The 20,471-nt window shown below is 47.1% G+C and overlaps 1 protein-coding gene and 1 long non-coding RNA gene across 4 annotated transcripts in view; one reads left to right on the top strand and one right to left on the bottom strand.

Annotated features, from left to right (window-relative positions):
- Positions 1 to 6,628: 6,628 nt before the first annotated feature.
- On the bottom strand, positions 6,629 to 19,568 carry MTRES1 (mitochondrial transcription rescue factor 1). 3 transcript variants are annotated; one of them, XM_029944155.1, is made up of 4 exons: positions 19,179 to 19,568; positions 11,965 to 12,443; positions 10,316 to 10,388; positions 6,629 to 6,830 (listed from the first exon to the last, which is right to left on the bottom strand). In XM_029944155.1, exons 2-4 carry the CDS (start codon positions 12,429 to 12,431, stop codon positions 6,651 to 6,653), a joined length of 720 nt encoding a protein of 239 aa, XP_029800015.1. In that variant the 5' UTR covers positions 12,432 to 12,443; positions 19,179 to 19,568; the 3' UTR covers positions 6,629 to 6,650. The 3 variants fall into 3 exon arrangements, with proteins under 3 accessions (XP_029800015.1, XP_029800016.1, XP_029800017.1); XM_029944156.1 differs by having other exon boundaries at positions 19,215 to 19,568; XM_029944157.1 differs by having other exon boundaries at positions 19,375 to 19,568.
- Positions 19,569 to 19,628: 60 nt separating this feature from the next.
- LOC115295867 overlaps positions 19,629 to 20,471 on the top strand; it is a 4,828-nt gene continuing 3,985 nt past the window's right edge. Inside the window, exon 1 of the long non-coding RNA XR_003910611.1 lies at positions 19,629 to 19,861. This is a non-coding gene — a long non-coding RNA (uncharacterized LOC115295867). The remainder of the gene's footprint in view (positions 19,862 to 20,471) is intronic.

Genomic DNA, 20,471 nt, shown 5'->3' with positions numbered 1-20,471 from the left:
CACCATCCCGGGTACTAAACAATCCTGAGCCACAGCACACAAAGATTCGGATCCAAAAACAAATGCAAGTCAGTGACGTCCTTTATCGCCCATATCCTCTAAGTCCCAAATTTAAGCTTAGATATGGATGTGCTGATTTTAGAATTGCCGTGTGTGTAAAACCACTGGCGATTGTGGAGAGCCATGTTCTGGTAATAGGGGGCAAATCTGGAGAGGACTTGTCAAAGTAACTGCCAAGGATCCGCTTCCCTAGGGGCGGAGCCTGAGCGAATCCCCGATTGGTTGTGGGCGTGCCCTTGGGAGAAGCGGGGATCAGGAGCACCAGGCCAGTGAAGGTCAGGAGCGGGAGTGTGGTCTCCACCGCAGTCCAGCTTCATCGCCATACTGGGAAGCCCTAGAATATGGGTTGTTTGGTTGAATTAGTACCAGTTGAAGCAGAGGGCCTGGTGGGTCATTGTCAGAAAGGTCCTTCCCAGAGAAAAGGGTAGCTGGCCCGGCAGCTCCAAGGGGCTGCCACAGCAGTTAGCCTGCCCTTCCGGGGGCTACGGGGCTACGGGTTTGATGCACTGGTAAGGAATCTGGGTAATACTCCAACAGCATTGGGTAGAGTCAGAACCACCAGAGGGCATGTTAGATCAGTGGAGTGGGCTCCATCCCGAGATTCTGCTGCAGCAGGTCTGGATGGGGCCCAAGAATTTGCATTACTAACCAGTTCCCAGGTGATGCTGGTGCTGCTGGTCCACAGCCACACTCAGAACCACTTTGCTAGTGACCTCACAAAACATACTGTGTATATCACAGAAACTGCAGGTTAGCACTTTTCTGATTATTAGAAATAGATTTGAGCAGAAATAAGTGGTTTCCTGTTGTGTTCAAATAAAACTGACTGCTTCTTTAGCGATAAACGAAATCTTAGCTTTTAGGTCAGTGGGAAGAAGCAGGTTTACAAATGCTTGCAAATCAACGCTTAGGGGCAGTGGCCAAGCGTGATGGCTTTTACCAGAGCATTTTGCAGGAGGAAGCCTGTTCACTGATTTTAAGGAGTAAGAACTGATTTGTTCTAAATTGTTTGTAGTCCAGATGTTGGCCTGTATCCTTGACAGATGTTGAGAGCATTAATGCCACAGCCCAGTCCACCCAGCTCCTACAGTGTGATGACTAGTCAAAAGTGACAGTGGGTTTTTAAATTACAGGGAGTTCATGTTTTTGTAAGACCTCCCATATTCTGAGCCCTCTAATAGGTGAGGAACATGCTAGGGATTTGACATGTCATTTCATTTAATCCTCATTAAATGGGATAGATGTTTCCATCCCCCATTTTATAGATGGGGATGCTTTCAGAGGTCAGGGTCATAAAGCTGGCAGAGCTGGGGGCTGCTAATGATGACCACACTGACTCCAGAGTCTGTGTTCTTAATTTCAGCACTGCCACTTGCATAGCTGTGTGTAGTAAATTTCTCTTTCTGCCTAGTGATCTCCAACCATTTCACTTGGGGTTTTGCTGACTGTCCACAGGCCGAGTTTCTGGATCTGCCTGAGTGAGTGTTTGACTCAGGAGACCTTTCAATGCAGGAACTAGAACAAGGGATATAGTAAGAATCATGTCTGCCTCTAAAGGAAGTTCATTCCTTCTGCAGCAATATTGGTAATGCCCGTTATTGCCTAGGCACTCTTCCATGACTCTGACAAGTCGCAAACTCATTAGTTGGTAATTAAAAGGCCTGGGAAACAAGGGTCTGATAGTAAACAACACAAAACCTCATGTCTCTTGCCTGAAACCCAATTTCAAGATGCAGGAGGGTGAAAGCAGACTGAGAAGCTTGGCTCCCTGGCCTGATGCAGACAGCTGAGGCCAAAGCAGATGGAACAGGGCTGGGCTCCGGCCTGAGGCACCTGCAGGCCCACAGTTTCTGGACTCTCCTGCTTCTCAGACGGAAACACTCCTGCTAGGATGCTGTGAATGCTGGCTGCAGAACCTGACAGCCTTGGTCTTGCTGGCGTTCGGTCCCCGCTATGTTCTGACACAAGATATTAAACTGAAGTCTCCTCCCTGGTTTGGACAAGCAGAAGGCTCAGCACGGGCACAGTGCAGGCATGACGGGGCATATTCTTCAGTGTATGTGAGACCCCTGGGGAGGGGTGCCTTTTGTTCAGGTTCACACTGCTTGTGTCGCTTGAACGCAGAGCTGATTATCATTTTAGTCTCACCATTTGATTCTGTCTCAGAATCAAGGGTTAAGGGATCTCCCGTTCAATCCTGAAGAAAATCCTACACCTTGTGTGGGGAAGGAAGTATCGAGTAGTAACCCCTCTGAGTGGGGCTCCGGAAGTGGGCATTACCAGTCCGGACCTCACAACAGAAACTGCCCATTTTACACACTTGCTGTCCTACCCTCATCGCAGTTTTGGGGGCTTCACTTATCTGCCTGGGGGTAGGTCTCACCCGCTTTAAGAAAGTCCCAGGATAGTCCCAGGCCCATTGGGTAGAGTTGCCATCTCTACACGTCAAGAATCAAGAAGCACATCGTGAGGGATCCATGTCAAGACCACGTAAAATCATGCTTGGATCAGCCTGGTCTGCTAACAAAGGATGAAAACCAAAGACGACTTAAGCAGGTCTTTGGGAGGAACAGGAAAGCGGCAGGCTGGGAAAGCTGCCTCCAATTTCAGAGCCCTCAGACTAGGTGGTAGCAGCTGCCAAAGGCAGAAGCAGCAGGCTGGGGGGCCTGTCCTGTGCAGGAAAAGAGAACTTAGGAAGAATGCATGTTAAAAGTTAACTGTTAACTCTTGACACCTACATTAAACCGGCAAAAGTTAGAAAGCGGGATCATGCAGGGGCCGGATGAGGCTACGTCTGCAGGCACTTTCCCATGTTGCTAATGGGAGGGCAGCCTCGCTCAGCTGTTCTGGTGAGTAAGCAGCACTGTCATTTGCGGGGAGGGAAGGGGAGCTGGGGGGAGCCTGGGAAAACCAGCAGGCAAAACGTGGTGGCCGCACTTTGGTAATACGCAGCAGTGAGAAGCCTCAGATTGGTGGAGCTTCAAAACCGCTGAGCAGAAAAGATACAAAATGAAAAAGAACAGCACAACACATTTTATAAGAAAGCATATAAACAAATGATACACATTAAACACATCAGCACGTTTGGCCAAAGTACGGGAGAACAGGGAAATACACGAGAACGAGTGAAAAACTAAAAGAAAAAACGTAAGAATTGCGGGGGGCAGGGGACACTGGTGCTGGAGCATTTCCCCAGTAGAAAAACTTATGGGTGTGTAAATGTTTAACAAATGACTCTCCAAGGGAAGCTGTTTTGAGGTGACTGCCGGTTTCCAAGGTGAGTATGCTGCGTGGCTGCTTGCCGGCATCCTCTGCTGAAAGCGGTTTTGGAGCTGCACTCTGCTCACTGCGTCTGCTCCATGCGGTGTATAATTCCCTTCACTACTCCCTTGAGTGTCAGTAAGCGGACTGAGAATCTGACAGTAACTTTTTGAAAGCCCAACTATAAGGGAGCAAGATAAGGCAAACCTCAGGAGAGCATTAGTCTACTTGCCTGATGCACGCTGCATCCTTTAGATGGTTCATGGGACACACACCACCACCCCAGCGGAAATCTGCTTTTTTAGCTTCTTAGAAAATGGCAGTTAGGCTTCCATCTCCCCAATTATCCCTGACCAACTAAACCGTGACTTAAGGAAGCAGCATCCAGGGCACCTGGGTGGCTCAGTCGGTTAAGCCTCCGACTTCGGCTCAGGTCAGATCTCACGTTCCTGGGTTCGAGCCCCGCGTCAGGCTCTGTGCTGACCGTTAGCTCAGAGCCTGGAGCCTGCTTCCGGTTCTGTGTCTCCTTCTCTCTCTCTCTCTGCCCCTCCCCCACTCATACTCTGTCTGAGTCTCAAAAATAAATAAAAAGAACATAAAAAAAAAAGCAGCAGCATCCCCCAAACGTCTACTTTTCTCTCCCAAAATGTTAAAAAGATAATGAAACGATTGCCTAGCCATCCAGAAAAGACAATAAATAAAGCCAATTTTCCAGGAAAGACGGTAAATGCTATCTGGCAGAGAAATGCAATTAGCGTATTTCCTAAAGGAGAGCTATTTCTTTGAAAGAACTAACCATCATTACTGCTGTGAGGGCTAGGTCAGCCTCCACCAAAGTAGTCCTATCTTACAAAACTCTTCCTCATGTCATCCCATTAGAGTGGGGTGTCTTGAGCTCATCCCTGCTGACATGTGAGGTCAGACAACTCTGTTGTGGGGGCGTCCTGGACACTGCAGGGGGTTTAGAGGCATCCCTGGTCTCTATCCACTCGATGCCTGTATCACCGCCTCCCTGTCTCTAGACATTGCCAAATGTCCCTGGGAGGTGAAACACCTGGTGGAGAACCACTGCGTTAGAAACATAAACCTCTTTAATCCTTTCATCAGAGTCTTTTCAAATTTTCTTTAATTTTCAGAGGAGGCCTCGCGAGGGTAGTGTTATAAAGCAACTGTCATTTGGGTCAAGTACGGAGTGAACTTGGAAGAGTTCTACAAACCTTTATGAACTTTTGTTTCTGCTGGCTTGTAAATCTGTTCCAAGTCCCTCGTGTGGGAGACAGCTGGGGGAGGTCTGTGTGGTCAGCAAACCAGCGTTCTCCCATCAGGTGCTTTTTGTTTCTGTTTTCCTTTGATTTTTTAAAACAGGTCTGGAGTGAATGAAATACTGCAAGCAGCTGGGTGAGATGGTAATTACCGACAGGGCTTCCCAAAGCCTTGCTGGTGGCTCTTCCCCCTCCGGAGCTGGCAGCAACTCCTGCTACCTCGTGCAACGCACTGTGACTTTCTCCTTCATTCAAAGGCATGACAAGGTAAGGCAGCTGGCATCCTGATCCTTATTTGACCAATGAGGAAGCTAAAGCTCAGAGTGATTACGGTCACACTGTGACCAAGATGACCCAACTCGCTGATGGTAAGACTTGAGCCTAAAAACCAGGACCCCTCACACATCACAAGATGGTGCTGCTTCACACCATACTAATTAGGCTTTCTAGAACTTTCCAAAAAGTCTGGAAGAAGAGAGGGAGAGGGGAGACAGAGACAAAGAAAGGTAAAAGAAATGGGGAAAAACTATGGAGATTAACCTCCTAAATTATAACTCATAACTAACTCATGTTGAAATCAAACACATTTTTACTAACAAGTCAGTGAAGTCCAATTAACAAGTGGTAAAATAGAAAAATTCCCTGTTACACTGGACAGTATATAGTATTTCTTCCTGGGAGCTGATGAAGCTTTCAAATAAAAATCAATTTCCCCGAGTCTTCTGAAATCCGAGGTGGTAAAGACTTCCAGACTCATGGACCCAAACATCCCACTGTTTTGGGCCACAGAAGTTTTTTACTGTTTAACCTGAATTCTTAATTCCTGGAGGGCAATTAAAAGGACTCAGACACAGCCAGTCTTTTTCACACGACACAGTCTCATAGTCTCTATGTGAGCTGACCTTCTGGCACAAGGAAATTGTTCCTGAAGGCTACACAGCAGTGTTTTTTCTGCAGATGCCCTTTCCTTAGATCGTGTGTATTATGTATGTGTCCCTTGTATTTTTTAAACATTTAAAAAATGTTTAGAGGGGCAGAGGGAGAAAAATCTTAAGCAGGCTCCACTCACAACCCCAGGATCATGACCTGAGCTGAAATCAAGAGTAGGACACTCAATCGACTGAGCCACCAAGGCACCTGTGTCCCTTCTAATACTGTATGTTAAGGCTTTGTCTCTTTTATGTCATGTTCTTGAGAATAGAATAGTCTGATTTTTTTGTTCTCTTCATTGATAAAATCTCTGCTTCACCTGAAAACTACTACTAAAATCTATCACCTGAAAATTAAACTTATTATTACCCTAAACTGGGGCAGTGGGGAGGGGTCATCACATTTTCTTCTGTCAAAGGTCAGATAGCAAATATTTTAAGTTTTGTGGGTTACAGGAGATCGCTGCCATGTATTCCTTCCTTTTCTTCTGAATGTTTTAAAAACACTAAAATCGTTCTTGAGTGCCATACAGAAGGCCTCTGACTGCCCCTGCCCTAAACAATTAATTATAGATGGGCCCCCTTTAGCATGAGTTGGTACAACTTTACTTATCCATACTTCTGAAGCCAAACCTCTGAAGGCAATTAAGGCTCCCATGTTGGTAATTCAGAAGGGCTGGCGGGGAAAGGGGTCTCCCAGTGCTCTCCCTGGAGGACAGGCAGGCAGACCCTGCTGTTACTTGGTTTTTGCCTTGGGAAGCCTACACCCAAGGAGGCTGGCCAAGAGGGATAAAATTAAAACGGAAGCACAAACAACAAGACCCATTTATTTTACATGGACTCCTGAAGTATTTAATGTGGGAACAGCATAGTCATTAAAACCCTCTCTGGGCTTAGTTCATTCAGCACACATCTCATTCATGCTCACGAGGCTAAAACGAGGTCAAAGCGAGCACAAATCAAGCCCTGGAGAGGAATCCAGGCCATGGAAGGCATCTCCAAGCTGTGGATCCCAATGTCCACAAAACAGCTCAGCAGCTTCCACTAAAGGCGAGAGAACGTTAATAAAAACGTCCTTTTTAAGACCACCCTTTCCCCCATCACTCGAAAGCAGTGTTATTGATAAAAAGCAATTTATTTATTTAGACATACTCTTTTTAGGCAACTGTAACTTTTTCCACCGGCGTAACACCACTCTGTACTTCTCGCTTTCAGTTTTCTCTCCCAACACTTTTTTCAGGAGAACCCTCATCACTGTCTCGGTTTCTGCTTCTTTATCCTCTCCAATTAGAAGATCCAATGTATCTCCCACTTTCACCTGAAAATTAAAAGAAAACTCAGCCTTTACTGCATTTTGGGAAACGCAGGCCAATGCAAATGTCCTTGTATTTATTTTTTTAGTAATCTCTACACCCACTGAGTGGCCTGAACTCATGACCTTGGGATCAAGAGTCGAAAGCTCCCCAACCAGGCACCCTGTAAACATCCTTGGTTTGAGTTTCACCAGGTGACCATTCCCCAGAGGGGCACGTAAGGAAAGGGAGTGACTCCTCTGAAGCTGTCCCTCATCCCTAGTGCCTCCAGGTGAAAGGGCCTCACTCAGAGGGCGCCCCGACACACGTGCCCGATACCGTCCATGTCCTTCCTTCAGACTCAGCTGGCTGCTCCTGGGCAGTCCCTGTTCGGTGTGGCTCCACTATCTCGACCAGACGACTGAAGGAAACCCATGGAGACATTTGTCTTGGTAACAATGACAAGAAACAACGGAAGTGGGGCACAGTCTTAGAGAATATGTGCATAGTAATTACTACCACCACCGAGACAATCATTTCCGGTGTAACTTTTCACTGATTTCAACCCGGATGAGCTACATAGTTGGGGATGTGGCAGTTTGTTAAAAATCAGTTGCTGTGGAACAGTCAGCTGTGTCCCTTAGAGAAATGGCAAGGAAACAGCCTAACACTGATTAGCCCTGGCGATGCCACATCATCAAGAAGATAGGACTCAATTCACCAAGATGGAATACCACAGAAAAGAGGGTACAGGTGCATGCAGACTCAGTGGGTTAAAGAGGCTGAGGTGAAACCCATTCCTGCCCAGAGGGGAGCGTTGGGTTGAGTAGGACGGGGTCCTAGGCCAGTCCTATTGGTGTTGCTGCTCCTGGCAGCCCAGGATTCCAGAGGGTCTGCCCAGTGACTCAGGAAAGAGCTAACGTGACCTGGGTGCCAGATGCTGCTCCTACTAGAACAGAAGCTGGGATGACTGGGGCCACCTCGGACCGCCCACCCCCACTTCCAAGGTCGTGGGAAGCAGCCGCGTGGGTGGGGCAGGGACTCTAAGTGGGTGCGTGTGGCCATCTATTTATTTAAAGCCAGGTGAGCTGGGGAACACGTGGCCACTTAAAAGCCTGCCGGAGGCCTTCTGTTTAAGAAGTATGGTGTGACTTTTACTTATTTTCCAGTTAACACTGTCACACGTGTGTACCTCACCAGGGCAAGCTCATGTTTGTTCTCCCACCCATTCAAGGGTCCAATATTCAGTCCAAAACATGGGCACACACACCTGTTAGCCACAATGCCGTACTGGTCAACCCAGACAGCCTAGATGTGCACTTGCACAGGAGCTGATGATAAACGGTTAACATTCTCCTCTCTGGGCTGAGCAGCAGAAACGGTCACACCCCAAGTAGGCATGTCGACCGCTTCTCCCCTGGGCTTGAAGGCTGGGCGGACACAAGCATCATCTAGGGGGACTGTCCTCCTGCAGGTCTTATGTGTTTAATTAAAAATAAATGGCCACTGGGGTGCCTGGGTGGCTCAGCCGGCTAAACGTCTCTTGATCTCAGGTCAGGTCATGATCTCATGGTTCGTGGGTTGGCTCTGCGCTGATGGCATAGAGCCTGCTTGGGATTCTGCCTCACTTTCTCTGTGCCTCTTATCTGCTTGTGCTCTCTTGCAAAGTAAATAAAAAAAAAAGAAAAAGAAAGAAAAAATTAAAAATGACCATTTGGCTCAACTGGATGGACATTTAAAATCAATGTCCAGAAATACCAAGCTTGAGAACTCTGCTTTACATTTTCCAGCATAACTTTATTTCATTAAAATTTACTTTTTAGTAACATATGCACAAAGGATAAAAGGATACACAAAGGAAAAGGCAGCCCTCTTTGTGTATCCCTTCACAGATATACTGTGCATTATGTCTGTCCCTTCAAAGAGCAGGCTCTGTGTGGCTGAGCAGATCCCTTTGGTGGCTTACCTCTAAGGCAGAGAAAAGCGAAGGAGTATTTCTCAGGGAGAGAATGAATTTAGGAAGGCTTCAACCCCCATACTCAGCCTCCAAACGCCCTCTGTCTAAGTCCACAGGGACCGGGCACCTCCAGCGCTCGGGGCCCCACCTGGCTTGCACTAACAGGAGGCTCTGCTCCTCTACAGGCAGCCAGCTCTCCAGCTGCAGCCCCAGGAAGCCGCCTGACCTTCAAGGCCGGCAGCCAGGCCCAGCCCCATGCGACAGGCCCCAGTGAGGGAGGTGTCCTTTATTCTCTGCAAGGGCCAGTCCCTTCTCACGTGGGAGACAGCACAGCAGACACAAAGCAACAGTGGATGGGATTACGGGCTGTTCCAAATATCTACATTTCTAATCTCCCCTTAGCTGCAGTTACTATGGCTACAGGCCTCCTAGTAACAAGGCAGCCCGAGTGTGAACACGGGCCCCTTCCTCTGCTGACCCTCAGGAGAAATCTGGAAGGCAGCCGAGAAAACAGAACACCCAAGGCAGAAAGCAGCAGCAGCAATTAGACTGTAGTTAATACTATCTCAAAGCAGGGGGAGAAAAACAGACTTGTGGCATCTGTAAATGAGGCCCTGGTACAGAGGCGTGGTGCACCCAGAGCAGGGCTGGTCCCAGGAGCCCTGTGGCTGAGGAGAGGGGCAGGGCTACAACCAGGAAAAAGCGATTGTGGGACAAGAAGAGCCTGGTCTCCAGATGCATGCCTGGAGTGCCTGATTTCCCGCGGCTCACAGAGCAGGGACGGACACGCCGAACCAGCTGGGCCTGGCGCCATCAGAGACCCTGGACCTGAGACGTGGCAGCTGAAACCGGCACCATCCATTTAGCCCTAAGACCTGTATGACCGCAGAGACCGAGGTGTCCGAAGCAAGCCTCGGTGCTCACCCAGGTCCATGGCAAACAGCTCACACCCTCCCTTTGTCGCAGGACAAAAGGATGTAGCTCAGGTCTTCCCCCCCCCCCCCCCCCCGCCCCCCCAACCCCCAGGGTCATGAAGCACGTGAAACATGGAGCAAGCCTACGTAACCCACAAAAGTTTGTCTAACTTCCCTGGGAAGTTTGTTCCCTAGACACTAAGACTTAGATTATGTCTGCCAATGCCTCACATGTCGGTGTCCTCCAAACTGTTTAAGGGTCTCTGCCATACACTTTTTCATTGTGTTTTGTTAACTGTTCTTTTCAGCCTCACTCAAGATTTCATGGGACTTGGAAGTTTAAGGAATTTTTGCCAGTTCTGATAGTTTGCCAGTGATAGCATGTCTAAAAATTTTACAGACAAAGGGAAAAGCTTCATCTTGAAGTCATTAGGGCTGCAAAAGAGCAAGTGGTTTGTGACTGAAGTTGGCTGCGGATCCGCACTGGCCTGTCAGGCCCGCAGGGAATCGCAGAGAGGGTAACAGAGACGCCCACGAGGAGACGCTGACACCCCAAGTAAGGAGCCTGAGGGGAAGCTGGGATGGCACCGAGTACTGGCAGAGCAACAGACAAAAAGATCTGGCTTTCATAATATCTCACCGTTCTGCTTTTCTTCCATAATTTTTCCCCATTCAGCCTGAGTTCGCCTTTGTAGAATGCATCTTCCACCTTGCTTTAAAAACAAAACACAGAAAACAACAAATGCCAAATGCTTTGAAATAGAAATATATTCAAAATAATTACAGAGGGCTGAGAAAAACATCTGCCATTAATGTTTTATTCTGATAGTCACCGGCCTCTTCACAAAGGTCTCCATTATGGGGGCTGGGAATGTGGAAGGCAACCGCTCCCACATGTACGTAAGACAGCGAGAGCCAGGCGTCTCCCGGAGAGCTGCGGACCCGCTCGCACACCAGCAGGGAACGGGCACCGGGACGGGGCTGTGAGGGCCGGGCACCACCTCCCGGGCTCCTGAGGCGGCCGCCTGCACAGCAGGTGCTCCCCTGACTCACGACCACCAAAGGGCTCTGGGCTCTGCCAGACAAACGAGGCACCACACGAGAATGTCGAGGCTACTAAAAAATCCTCTGCTGGTCCACGCCGAGATTGCGGAAGTTCCAACCCAGCGGCCGTTAGCCTCTCTTTAACCAGCAGGCCAACCAGCCCAGGAGAGGGTGCCGATGAAAATCAGTGCCATGTTCTCCCGCTGCTCTCACCCCAGGGGAGTAATATCTGGGCTTCTGCTTACTGATAACAGCGCCAGCTACTCCTCTGGGGAAGAGAGAGGTGCTCCCTTACAAGTTGCCAGATTTTGGAGAATATTCAGTAAATCCCACCAAGGGTCCCTATGGGATCAGTCACCTTTAGGAGTCCTTAAGCTATATGGATTAAAAAATTAAACTATTCCATTAAATTAGGTCATAAAGGTATAAATCACATTGGAGACCCTCCTCAATATATTACCCATAATTACCTTGTATGCAGTATGTACACAGTGACTGGTAAAGGAATGAATGAACACTGAGAGTCACTATTCTTATATAATTAGTCTAGCAGAGAGAACAAGAATACTAGAGATAGTGAAAGTTACACTTAATATCTCTGTGCACCATGTATGAACACACATAGCATTTTCTTCATGATAGCTAACATATATTGAGTACCTACCATATGTCAAGCACTGTTAAAATGCTTTAGACGGAGGAGATACTCATTTAATCCTAGCAACTAACTTCAAAAATAGGGGTTATTTTACATTATACAGATGAGAAAACTGACACTTAGAAAATTTAAGTAACTTGCCCAAGGTCACACAGCAAACCAGGATTGGGACCCCAGCAGTCTAGCTGCAGAGCCTGCATTCTTAACCACCACATTCTACTGCTTCTGTGGCTTCAAAAAGGGACCTTCTCACGCTGTGGCATTTGTGAAACCCACGTACCGCTTCTTCTTGCCATACGCATCTCACGTGGTCATTACTTCCCTCCTCAAGAAGCTGGCACTAAATTGGTGGTTCACCTTAGAATCAGGGAGAGGGGTCACATGGGATGTGCAGGAGGTCACTCGACTTCTCTGGGAATTGGCTTTCTCCCGTGGAGAATGAAGTAACTGCACAGGGTACCTGTTAGGTAGATAGGTCCTTTCCTATCTGTGGTCACTCCTCACCATGATACGGGCTGAGGGGCTGGAAATGCATTCAAATAACCAAAGGACAGATGACTTTGTGATAAAATGCACACGATACTTACTTCCTTCCAACATCCAGGCCTGTCTTTAGGATGACATCGTACCGAAAAGACTGCACTACTTTCTCCAGGTCTTTATAGTCTCTGACCACCCCGGGGTCATCCTCCAGCTCCTCCTCCTGCTCACTCATCTCGCCGTGGCTCTCCTCGTCGGAGTCCTCTTCAGCTGTGGCTTTCTGCAGAGGCTTTTTTGTGGATTTTTTAGAGCTTATATTATTTTTGAGTCTTATGGAAAATGGGAAAACATATTCTGGGGTTATTAAAAGCCTGGGGAGTCTCAGTGAGAAAATATCATGGAAAAATGTTTTACAATTTGATGTCTTTAACTTGGTACTAGAAAAATAGAAGTATTGATTCCAGGAAGCACAGAGTTTGTATGAAGGTGTCCCTTGCAGTGCTCCCCAGAGTCCAATCCAGGCATCTGGCTTTCTCAAAAGGCTGGCAGGCAATCTGACACTAGTCATGGCCATGGCACACGGAACCTGAAAGAGATGAGAATTCAATTCTATTTCACAAGTGTGGCGTCCTGGCATTCTTACAACACAAACCATACGTACCACAAACACTTAATATCCAGCCCTGCACTTAGGTTCCCCTACAAAAGACTGTCCTGGTCTGCACGTACTGAGGGCAGCACCCTGTCCCCAGTACCCTGTACCCTGGTGACTCTTCTCGCTGTGCTTACCTCACAGAGTGGGCATGAGGGTGGAACTAGATACTATGTGTGAAAACACTGGTTCTCTTCTCCCCCAAATTAGCCTGCATACTTATTGCTACTGAGAAGTATTAACAACAGTCCCAATGATTTTTAAAAAAAGAAAAGATCTCGCGGCAGCTGGGTGGCTCAGTCGGTTAAGCTTCCGACTTTGGCTCAGGAAGTTTGCGAGTTCCAGTCTTGCGTCAGGCTCTATCTGAGCTGACAGCACAGAGCCTGGAGCCTATTTCAAGTTCTGTGTCTCCCCCTCTCTCTGCCCCTCCCCTGCTCATACTCTGTCTCTCTCTCTCTCTCTCTAAAATAAAAATAAAACATTAAAAAGAAAATTTTATGCACTGAGTTAATACTAAAAAAAAAAGAAAAGAAAAAGATCACATGGAGAGAAAAACTACTGCCATACATTACATCCCCACAACACTGACTTTGCTAAGGAAGACACCAGGTGGTGACCACAAAACCCAGCACGAATCTCTAAGCTTTATTTCAACCTCCAACCCTAGCAAATCAGAGCTAAGAATGAGCAAATTGGACAGATCTGCATTTTACCTCCTTTTACATCTTCCTCCTATCATTAACAGAGGCATTAGCTAGCAGAGAAGGAAGGGGCCTAGAGACCCACAAAGTAGGTAATTGCTTCCTGAGGCACTGAGGCGCTGACATGCCGGAGAGTAGTCAGTTCCTGTATTACCTCAAAGACAGCAGACGCCATCTCCTTATGAGGGCAGCAAACCTTCCAAGCCCATCAAGATGGTTTTAGAGACCACGACTCAGTAATTTGAGAAGGGCTGCCACATGGTCAATATCCTCATAGCTTAAGTCTGAGAATGACTTTCCATGGTGCCAAGGCTATATTTTCAGACAGATTTCTTGGATGATGGTTTGAAGGATTTTTCCTTCCTACTTTTATCACAAAACTGACAACAGCAATTACCTGTAAGCCCACTCAAAAGCACATAGCTAGCTTCTTCCAAGCTGTATTTGTTAACATTCTGGGGCTTATTTTTGTTGGCATGAATGAGGCAGACAACACAAGCTCAAGTTTGTATCTCATTGCTCTTGGGGACCCCGATCTGAGTCTTAACTGAGAAATAAAGCAGGCATAACTTAAGGATTTTTTTCAACACAACTAGAATTTGAAATAATTTTTTAAAGCTCTTTAAAATTTATTATTTGTTTTGTGAGAGCATGTCTGTGCACTTACAGGGGCAGGAGAGAGAGGAAGAGAGAGAGAATGAATGAATCCCAAGCAGGTTCAGCATTATCAACTCGGAGCCTGACTCAGGGCTCGAACTCATGAACCATGAGATCATGACCTGACCAGATGAGCCACCCAGGTGCCCCTTGAATAATTTTTATAATCTATAAAAATCCATAGAGTACTCTAAAATACTGATTGGAACTATTTGAAGCACTTTAAAGAGAAATACTGAGAAAAATCATTTTATACATATTCTATCTAATTTAGTAGAGAATAATAACCATGCATAGAAAAAACCTTAAATCTTCTAGATGCAGGCACAAAGATAATTGTATATTTCAGTAGTTCCTAAACTTTGTATTTCATGGATCACTACAATAAAAAATTAAGGGGTGACTGGCTGTCTGCTTTCTTAATTCAAGGGAAAGATTTCAATGATTATATGTGAAACATAATTTCATGGCAGAAAATCTTAAAAGTGGCCAAAGTTCTGTACTATGGGCCTTAGAAATTCTGTGTTGGGCCTAAGTTCTAGACTTGAGCTGTCAGCACAGAGCCTGCCATGGGGCTCGAACCCTGGAACCGCGAAATCATGACCTGAGCTGAAGCTAGACGATTAACCGACTGAGCCACCCAGGCACTCCAATTCTAGACTTGTTAGAATTTATCCAGGTGATGATCAAGTTATGGGCCAAACAGTCCTGGCTGAAATCACCACTTACTGTTGGGCCTAGACCTGATTGGTTGGTTAAGATGATCTTGTAATACAGAGGATGAAGATTGGCATTAATGATGACAATCTGCCTATCTTTAGGTATTTTTCAAACTGTGGGCCATGAGCCACTGTTAATTTTTACTTTTGAAGAACACTGAAGGGGTGCCTGGGTGGCTCCGTCAGTTAAGTGGCTGATGACTTTGACTCAGGTTATGATCTCAAGGTTTGCGGGTTGGAGCCCTATGTCGGGCTCTGTGATGACAGTGAGGAGCCTGCTTGGGATTCTGTCTCTCTGCCCCTCCCCTGCTCTCTAAATAAATAAATAAATAAATGAATAAAAACTTTACTTTTTTTAATGTTTATTTTGGGTGGGGGGGAAGAGAGAGAGCGAGAGAGTGTGAGTGCGCACGCACACACGCACAACAAAGGGAGGAACAGAGAGAGAAGGAGACACAGAACCCGAAGCAGGATCCAGGCTCTGAGCTCTCAGCACAGAGCCTGACTCAGGGTTCAAACTCATGAGCCATGAGATAGTGACCTGAGCTGAGTAGGATGTCCAACTGAGCCACCCAGGTGCCCCAATACAAATTAAGAAACAACTAGCGGTCTGGGTGGCACAGTCAGTTAAGCGTCAAGTCATGATCTTGCAGTTTGTGAGTTTGAGCCCAAGTTGATAGTGAGGAGCCTGTCTGGGTTCTTTCCTTCTCTCTGCTCTTCTGCTCACGTTCCCTCTCTCTCAAAATAAATAAATAAACTTAAAAAGAGACTGAAAACACTAGCTAAGTATTTTTCACTATGAGGTATAATGCTGAAGGCCGTATGTATGCTTGCGAGTTGAGAACCTGCCTGCACATTCTCCTCAATTAACAACACCCCCAGAGTTGCAGAGTTTGCAGAAATGACAAGGGCAGCCTCTTAGGGATAACTGGGCAGAGCCCTCCTTTTACAGATGAGTACAAATGAGACTTGGGGCAATTTAACAATCTGCTAAGTCATACAGCCAGTAAACACCCTAGCCAGGATTCCAATGACAAGTCCTAACACTCACTGTTCACTATGGGTCAGGCACTCCTCTATTAACTCATTTATTCCTTCCAACAAGCCCAGCTCGGTTACAGGGTCACACAAATACTCAGTGGATTCAAACCCAGGCTCCCTGGCTAAGTCAAGGCTCCGTGCAGAACCGCTCATCTTCTGATGCTAAGTCCACTGTTCTTTCTGCTACAGCACGACATTTATTGTCTCATTTTCTCTTGAACAAAAACCAACTTAGACCAACTGCAATACCAGAGAGCACGAATAGTTTTAGGAGCAGAGGAGTGGCAGGAACTGTTGCCTCGACCTAGGAGAAATCCTAAGGGGAGCCTGGCTGACTGGGTGGGTGGAGTGTGTGAGTTGATCTCAGGGTCATGAGCTTTAGCTGCACAGTTGGTGTACAGATTACTCAAAAATAAAATAAGAATAAAAAGAGGAGGAAGAGGAGGAGGTACAGGAGAAGAAAGAGGAGGAGGAGGAGGAGGAAGAGGAGGAGGAGGAAGAAATCCTAGGAGATGTCCTGGGGGAGGCAGTCGGTTTCCTCAGACTCCCACATTTCTCTGAAGCCCCACCTTTGTATCACACTGTTGTCTCTGTAAGGAATGCCTGGATAGGATATTGTTTTTACTAGCACAAAACAATGATTTTTAAATTGTACTCAGGTGGAAATACAATAAACATAACAAAAACACCAGCCAAGTATTACCTTCGTGTTTATTAGCTACTCCCTCCTTGTGATCTGCTTACTCTCTAGCATGCAAATGTTGGTAAATGCTGGAAGTTTAGATAAAATTTATAAACATAAGGGGCTCCTGGGTGGCTCAGTCAGTTAAGCTTCTGACTCTTGATCTCAGGATTCTGAGTTTAAGCTCTGTGTTGGGCTCCACACGGGCGTGAAAGCTACTTAAAAAATTATGGGGGCGCCTGCATGGTTCAGTCGGTTAAGCATCTGACTTCAGCTCAGGTCATTGATCTCATGGTTCGTGAGTTCGAGCCCCACATCAGGCCCTGTGCTGACAGCCTAGAGCCTGGAGCCTGCTTCAGATTCTGTCTCCCTCTCTCTCTGCCTCTTCCCTGCTCTCTCTCAAAAATAAACATTTAAAAAACTTTAGGGCCACCCGAGTGGCTCAGTCAGTTAAATGTCCAACTTCGGCTCAGGTCACGATCTTCTGGTCTGTGAGTTCAAGCCCCATGTCAGGCTCTGGACTGTCAGCCTGCTTTGGATTCTGTGTCACCCTCTCTCGCTGCCCCTGCCCCGCTCTCTCTTTCTCTCGCTCAAAAGTAAATAAATATTTTTTAAAAAAAAAAACTTTTTTCAACATAAAATTGAGAAAACACAGTAACCTAGTTTTTGCTGGAGATGATGACCATTTGTAGCAGTGGACATCTTGGGAGGGCCACGGAGTAGAGTCTGAGAACCCAAGTTCCATGGAAACCTGGGATTTCAGGATTCTCCCCATCCTCAGAACTGACAGGAGTAGCCCACTGCATCTAAACTGTTTGTACACTTTCTTATGCTGAACACCTGCTCTCCTACTGAGAGTCTTGAATTTTGGTACATGCTAGGCAGAGAGTGCCTATATGACAAAAGCCAAGAAACACCCCAAGCAGAGTCTCTAATGAGCTTCCCTGATAGACTATTTCACATACATTGTCACAGTTTCTTGCTGGGGATTTAAGCATGTCCTAGGAGTCCACTGGGGGAGGATTTCTGAAAGACTGCACCTGGTTCCCTCCAGTTTTGTCCCATGCATCTTCTCTCTTTGCCGACTGTGCTTTCTATCTTTCTGCTCTCATAAACCTGACCCAGAGCCAAGTCCTGTTGAGTCTTCCTAGCGAATCAATGAACCTAGGGGTGGTCTTGGGGACCCTTGACACAATATCCAAATGCCTATTTGACATCCCTGTTACCCTGGGTGTGTAACAGGCATCTCAAGCTATCCTGGTCCCAAAACAAAACTGACATGTCCCCAACCCCAAATCTGTTTCACCTTCCTCATGTCAGTAAATAACTCCACCCTTGTAGGTGCTGAGAACAAAAGCTTCCAGTAATTCTTGATTCTCCCTCACACCCATATCCAGTATGTCAAGAGGCTATTATGTTGGCAATATCTTCAAAACACGGTCCAGTATCCCATCACCTCTTCCCGCGGTCCATTGCTTCATCACCAGGGGTGCTACAAAGGCTCGAGTAGAGGCTACTTGCCACAGAGCATTGATTCTTCCAAAAATAATTTATACTTTATCAGTCCTACAAAAGCACAGAGAAAAGGAAGGTCCCTAGTGTAGCCAACAGGCTCCATGGGATCTGGTCCCTCCATTCCCTCTCTGACCTCATCTCTTGCCACTCTTTCCTTTGCTCTCTGGGCTGCAGCCACACTGACCTTCCTCATACTCCTCACATACAACAGGGGCATTTCTGGTTAAGGTCTTTGTCCCAGCTGCACCCAGAATTCTGACCCCACATAACTGCATTGATAACTTACTTTCTTAAACTTTTCAAAAAAATGCTTACTCATTTTTGAGAGACAGAGACAGCGCACAGAGTGTGGGAGGGGCAGAGAGCGAGGGAGACCAGAACCAGAAGCAGGCTCCAGGCTCTGGCACAGAGCCTGATGTGGGGCTCGAACCCACCGACTGTGAGATTATGACCTGCGCTGAAGCTGAAGTCGGATGCTTAAACGACTGAGCCACCCAGGAGCCTCTCTTAAACTCTTAACTCAAACGTCACCTCAATGCTGTCTACTTCCAATTCTATTTAATAAGCATTTTGCCTCCCAATCATCTCTTACTTCGCTCTACTTTTTTCCTCCATAATACTTATGACCTATCATACAATACATAATTTACTGAGTGTTTCTTTCTCTTTTTTCCTTTTTTTGGACTGTTCCCCCTAATAGAACATAGACTCCACCAGGGTAAAAATCATCACCTTAATTTGTTTGCCTCTGCTGAATCCCAAGTGCCCAGAACAGTGCCTGGCACACGGTGAGTGTGCTTAATTAGCCACCGCGGAATGAAAGCAGATCAGGAGAACTGGAACGAACCCAGAAAAGACCCCACAAAGTTGGGGCTCGAATGAAGTAAGTGCAAAAGCCTAGATTTCCAAAGACCTTTTCTAGTGAAGTTTGGAATTGACCCAGAGATCACGTGAGCCATAGAAAGATTTTAAGCAGGTAAGTGACTCGATAGAAGTACATCTTAAAAGTTTTTTTTTGTTTTGTTTTGCTAATCGTGTGGACCTGAGTTGCAGGGATGAAAACGGCAGGAATCCGGGAGATCTGTGGTGAGAACTTCTGGAGAGAGATAAAATACGCGAACCAGTCGAAGGCTCTAAGAAATCCACGTCTGGGATAGAGGCAACGTTACCCCTGACCTGCGGGACACTGGGAATCGCTCCACGTTCTATGCCAGTTCACTACTCCGTTAAGAACCCGTTCTAACTGCTTTGCGGTCTATTGCAACTAAAAATCCTCCCTTCTCCTGGAGACTTCAGGCTGACTGAAACGCGATAGGGTACCCCTGCATACTCCCCACCCCCGCGGGCTGCGCACCTTCCCGGGTCCTCAAGGTCAAAGGAAACTGGACACCTGTGTCCTCGAGCTCCGGGTCTGCGTCTGCAGCAGGCAGTAGCGGCCGGGCCCAAGGGTGGAGCGCCTCGGCGCGCCGGGTGCAAACGTTTCCCGCAGCCCCCGGGTCCACGGGGCGTCCTGAGGCTGGTCGGGCCGGGGCAGGACTTGGGAGACTCACGCGGGGTCCTGGCAGAAGCGTAGGCTGGTCGGCGACGTTCGCTGCGCCCCTCTTCACGTGTGCACGCCGGGAAGCAACAGAGTGGGCGCCAGGCCCGGGCACTGCACGCCCGACAGGGGCGCAGTTACCTGCAAGTCAGGGCCGCTCCTCCCTCACTCGATCCCTCCCCGCCGTCTAGAGGACCCGGAACTCTAGGCCCCGCCCCCCCTTGTCCCGCCCCTTCCGTCAGCGCCACCGCAGCGAGAGCGGGCCGGGCGGGGCTCACGGGAGCGGCGTGGCGGAGCAGCGACCCCTGCTGGATGTCTCACTTCGGCGGACTGCGCGGAGAACAAGCCGGGGCGGAGTGTAGCCGGGAAGGCAGCGCCGCGTGTTTGTTTCCACGTGGTCTTTGGATTTTATGCCGTCACAAACCCCTTTGAACATCTTTGAGAGTTATAACGTCTCCAGAAAAAAGAAGATACCTGCCAGAATTTACTGATGAAATAAGGTAAGTTCAGAACATCTTTTCAAGAATAAAGTGATTAAAAAGTAACTGGGTCATAACTGCCAGGCTTACCTGGCATGCAGTTGGTGAGGCTGAAAAAAAAGTCTGAAAATACTGCTTAGCCGTGGGCCTTTTAGAAACAGCCTTTTTGGATGCAAAACACGAACCAGAAACTAGAGAACTTCCAAGGAACAACCTGTTTTAGGCGTGTACACATTAATGCTTATGGGGATACATGCTCTGTTAAATTAAAAATAGTAATTTTTCCCTTTGTTTTCGGAGCATCCTCCCTTCTTTTCCCCGTCCTCACCAGCTCTAAGTTTTTTACACTATAAATTCTACTGCTTGTTCCCTGCTTCACAGTGGCTATTCGGTTGCATTTGAACAATAGGAAAAAGCAGTTACAAATTGTGTCAAATATTGAAATGATACAAGTTCATACATCTGTCAACTCAGTTTATAATGTTGACATTTTGGGTGATATACAGTTGCATTTACTAGTTTAAGTCATTTGTAGAAGATTAGAGATAAATTGTTAAATCTGCCAGTAATAGGGGTTAATCAGTATTATTATAAAGTGACAAAATTACTGTATGATTATGCATGATTACAG

Source organism: Suricata suricatta, chromosome 7 (genome assembly GCF_006229205.1).
Source record: "Suricata suricatta isolate VVHF042 chromosome 7, meerkat_22Aug2017_6uvM2_HiC, whole genome shotgun sequence".
In the NCBI taxonomy this organism is placed as follows: Eukaryota; Metazoa; Chordata; class Mammalia; order Carnivora; family Herpestidae; genus Suricata; species Suricata suricatta.
The sequence above is the reverse complement of the archived record's forward strand: the minus strand, read 5'-3'. Positions and strand labels throughout refer to the sequence as shown.

What these genes read in the sequence shown, in the direction of transcription:
- MTRES1 (XM_029944155.1), bottom strand. Translation starts at nt 12,431, where the DNA reads ATGGCCATGACTAGTGTCAGATTGCCTGCCAGCCTTTTGAGAAAGCCA. An exon ending in GGCCTGGATGTTGGAAGGAA is followed by an intron (nt 10,389 to 11,964) that starts GTAAGTATCGTG and finishes TTGTTTTTAAAG; the next exon opens with CAAGGTGGAAGATGCATTCT. An exon ending in TATGGAAGAAAAGCAGAACG is followed by an intron (nt 6,831 to 10,315) that starts GTGAGATATTAT and finishes TTTAATTTTCAG; the next exon opens with GTGAAAGTGGGAGATACATT.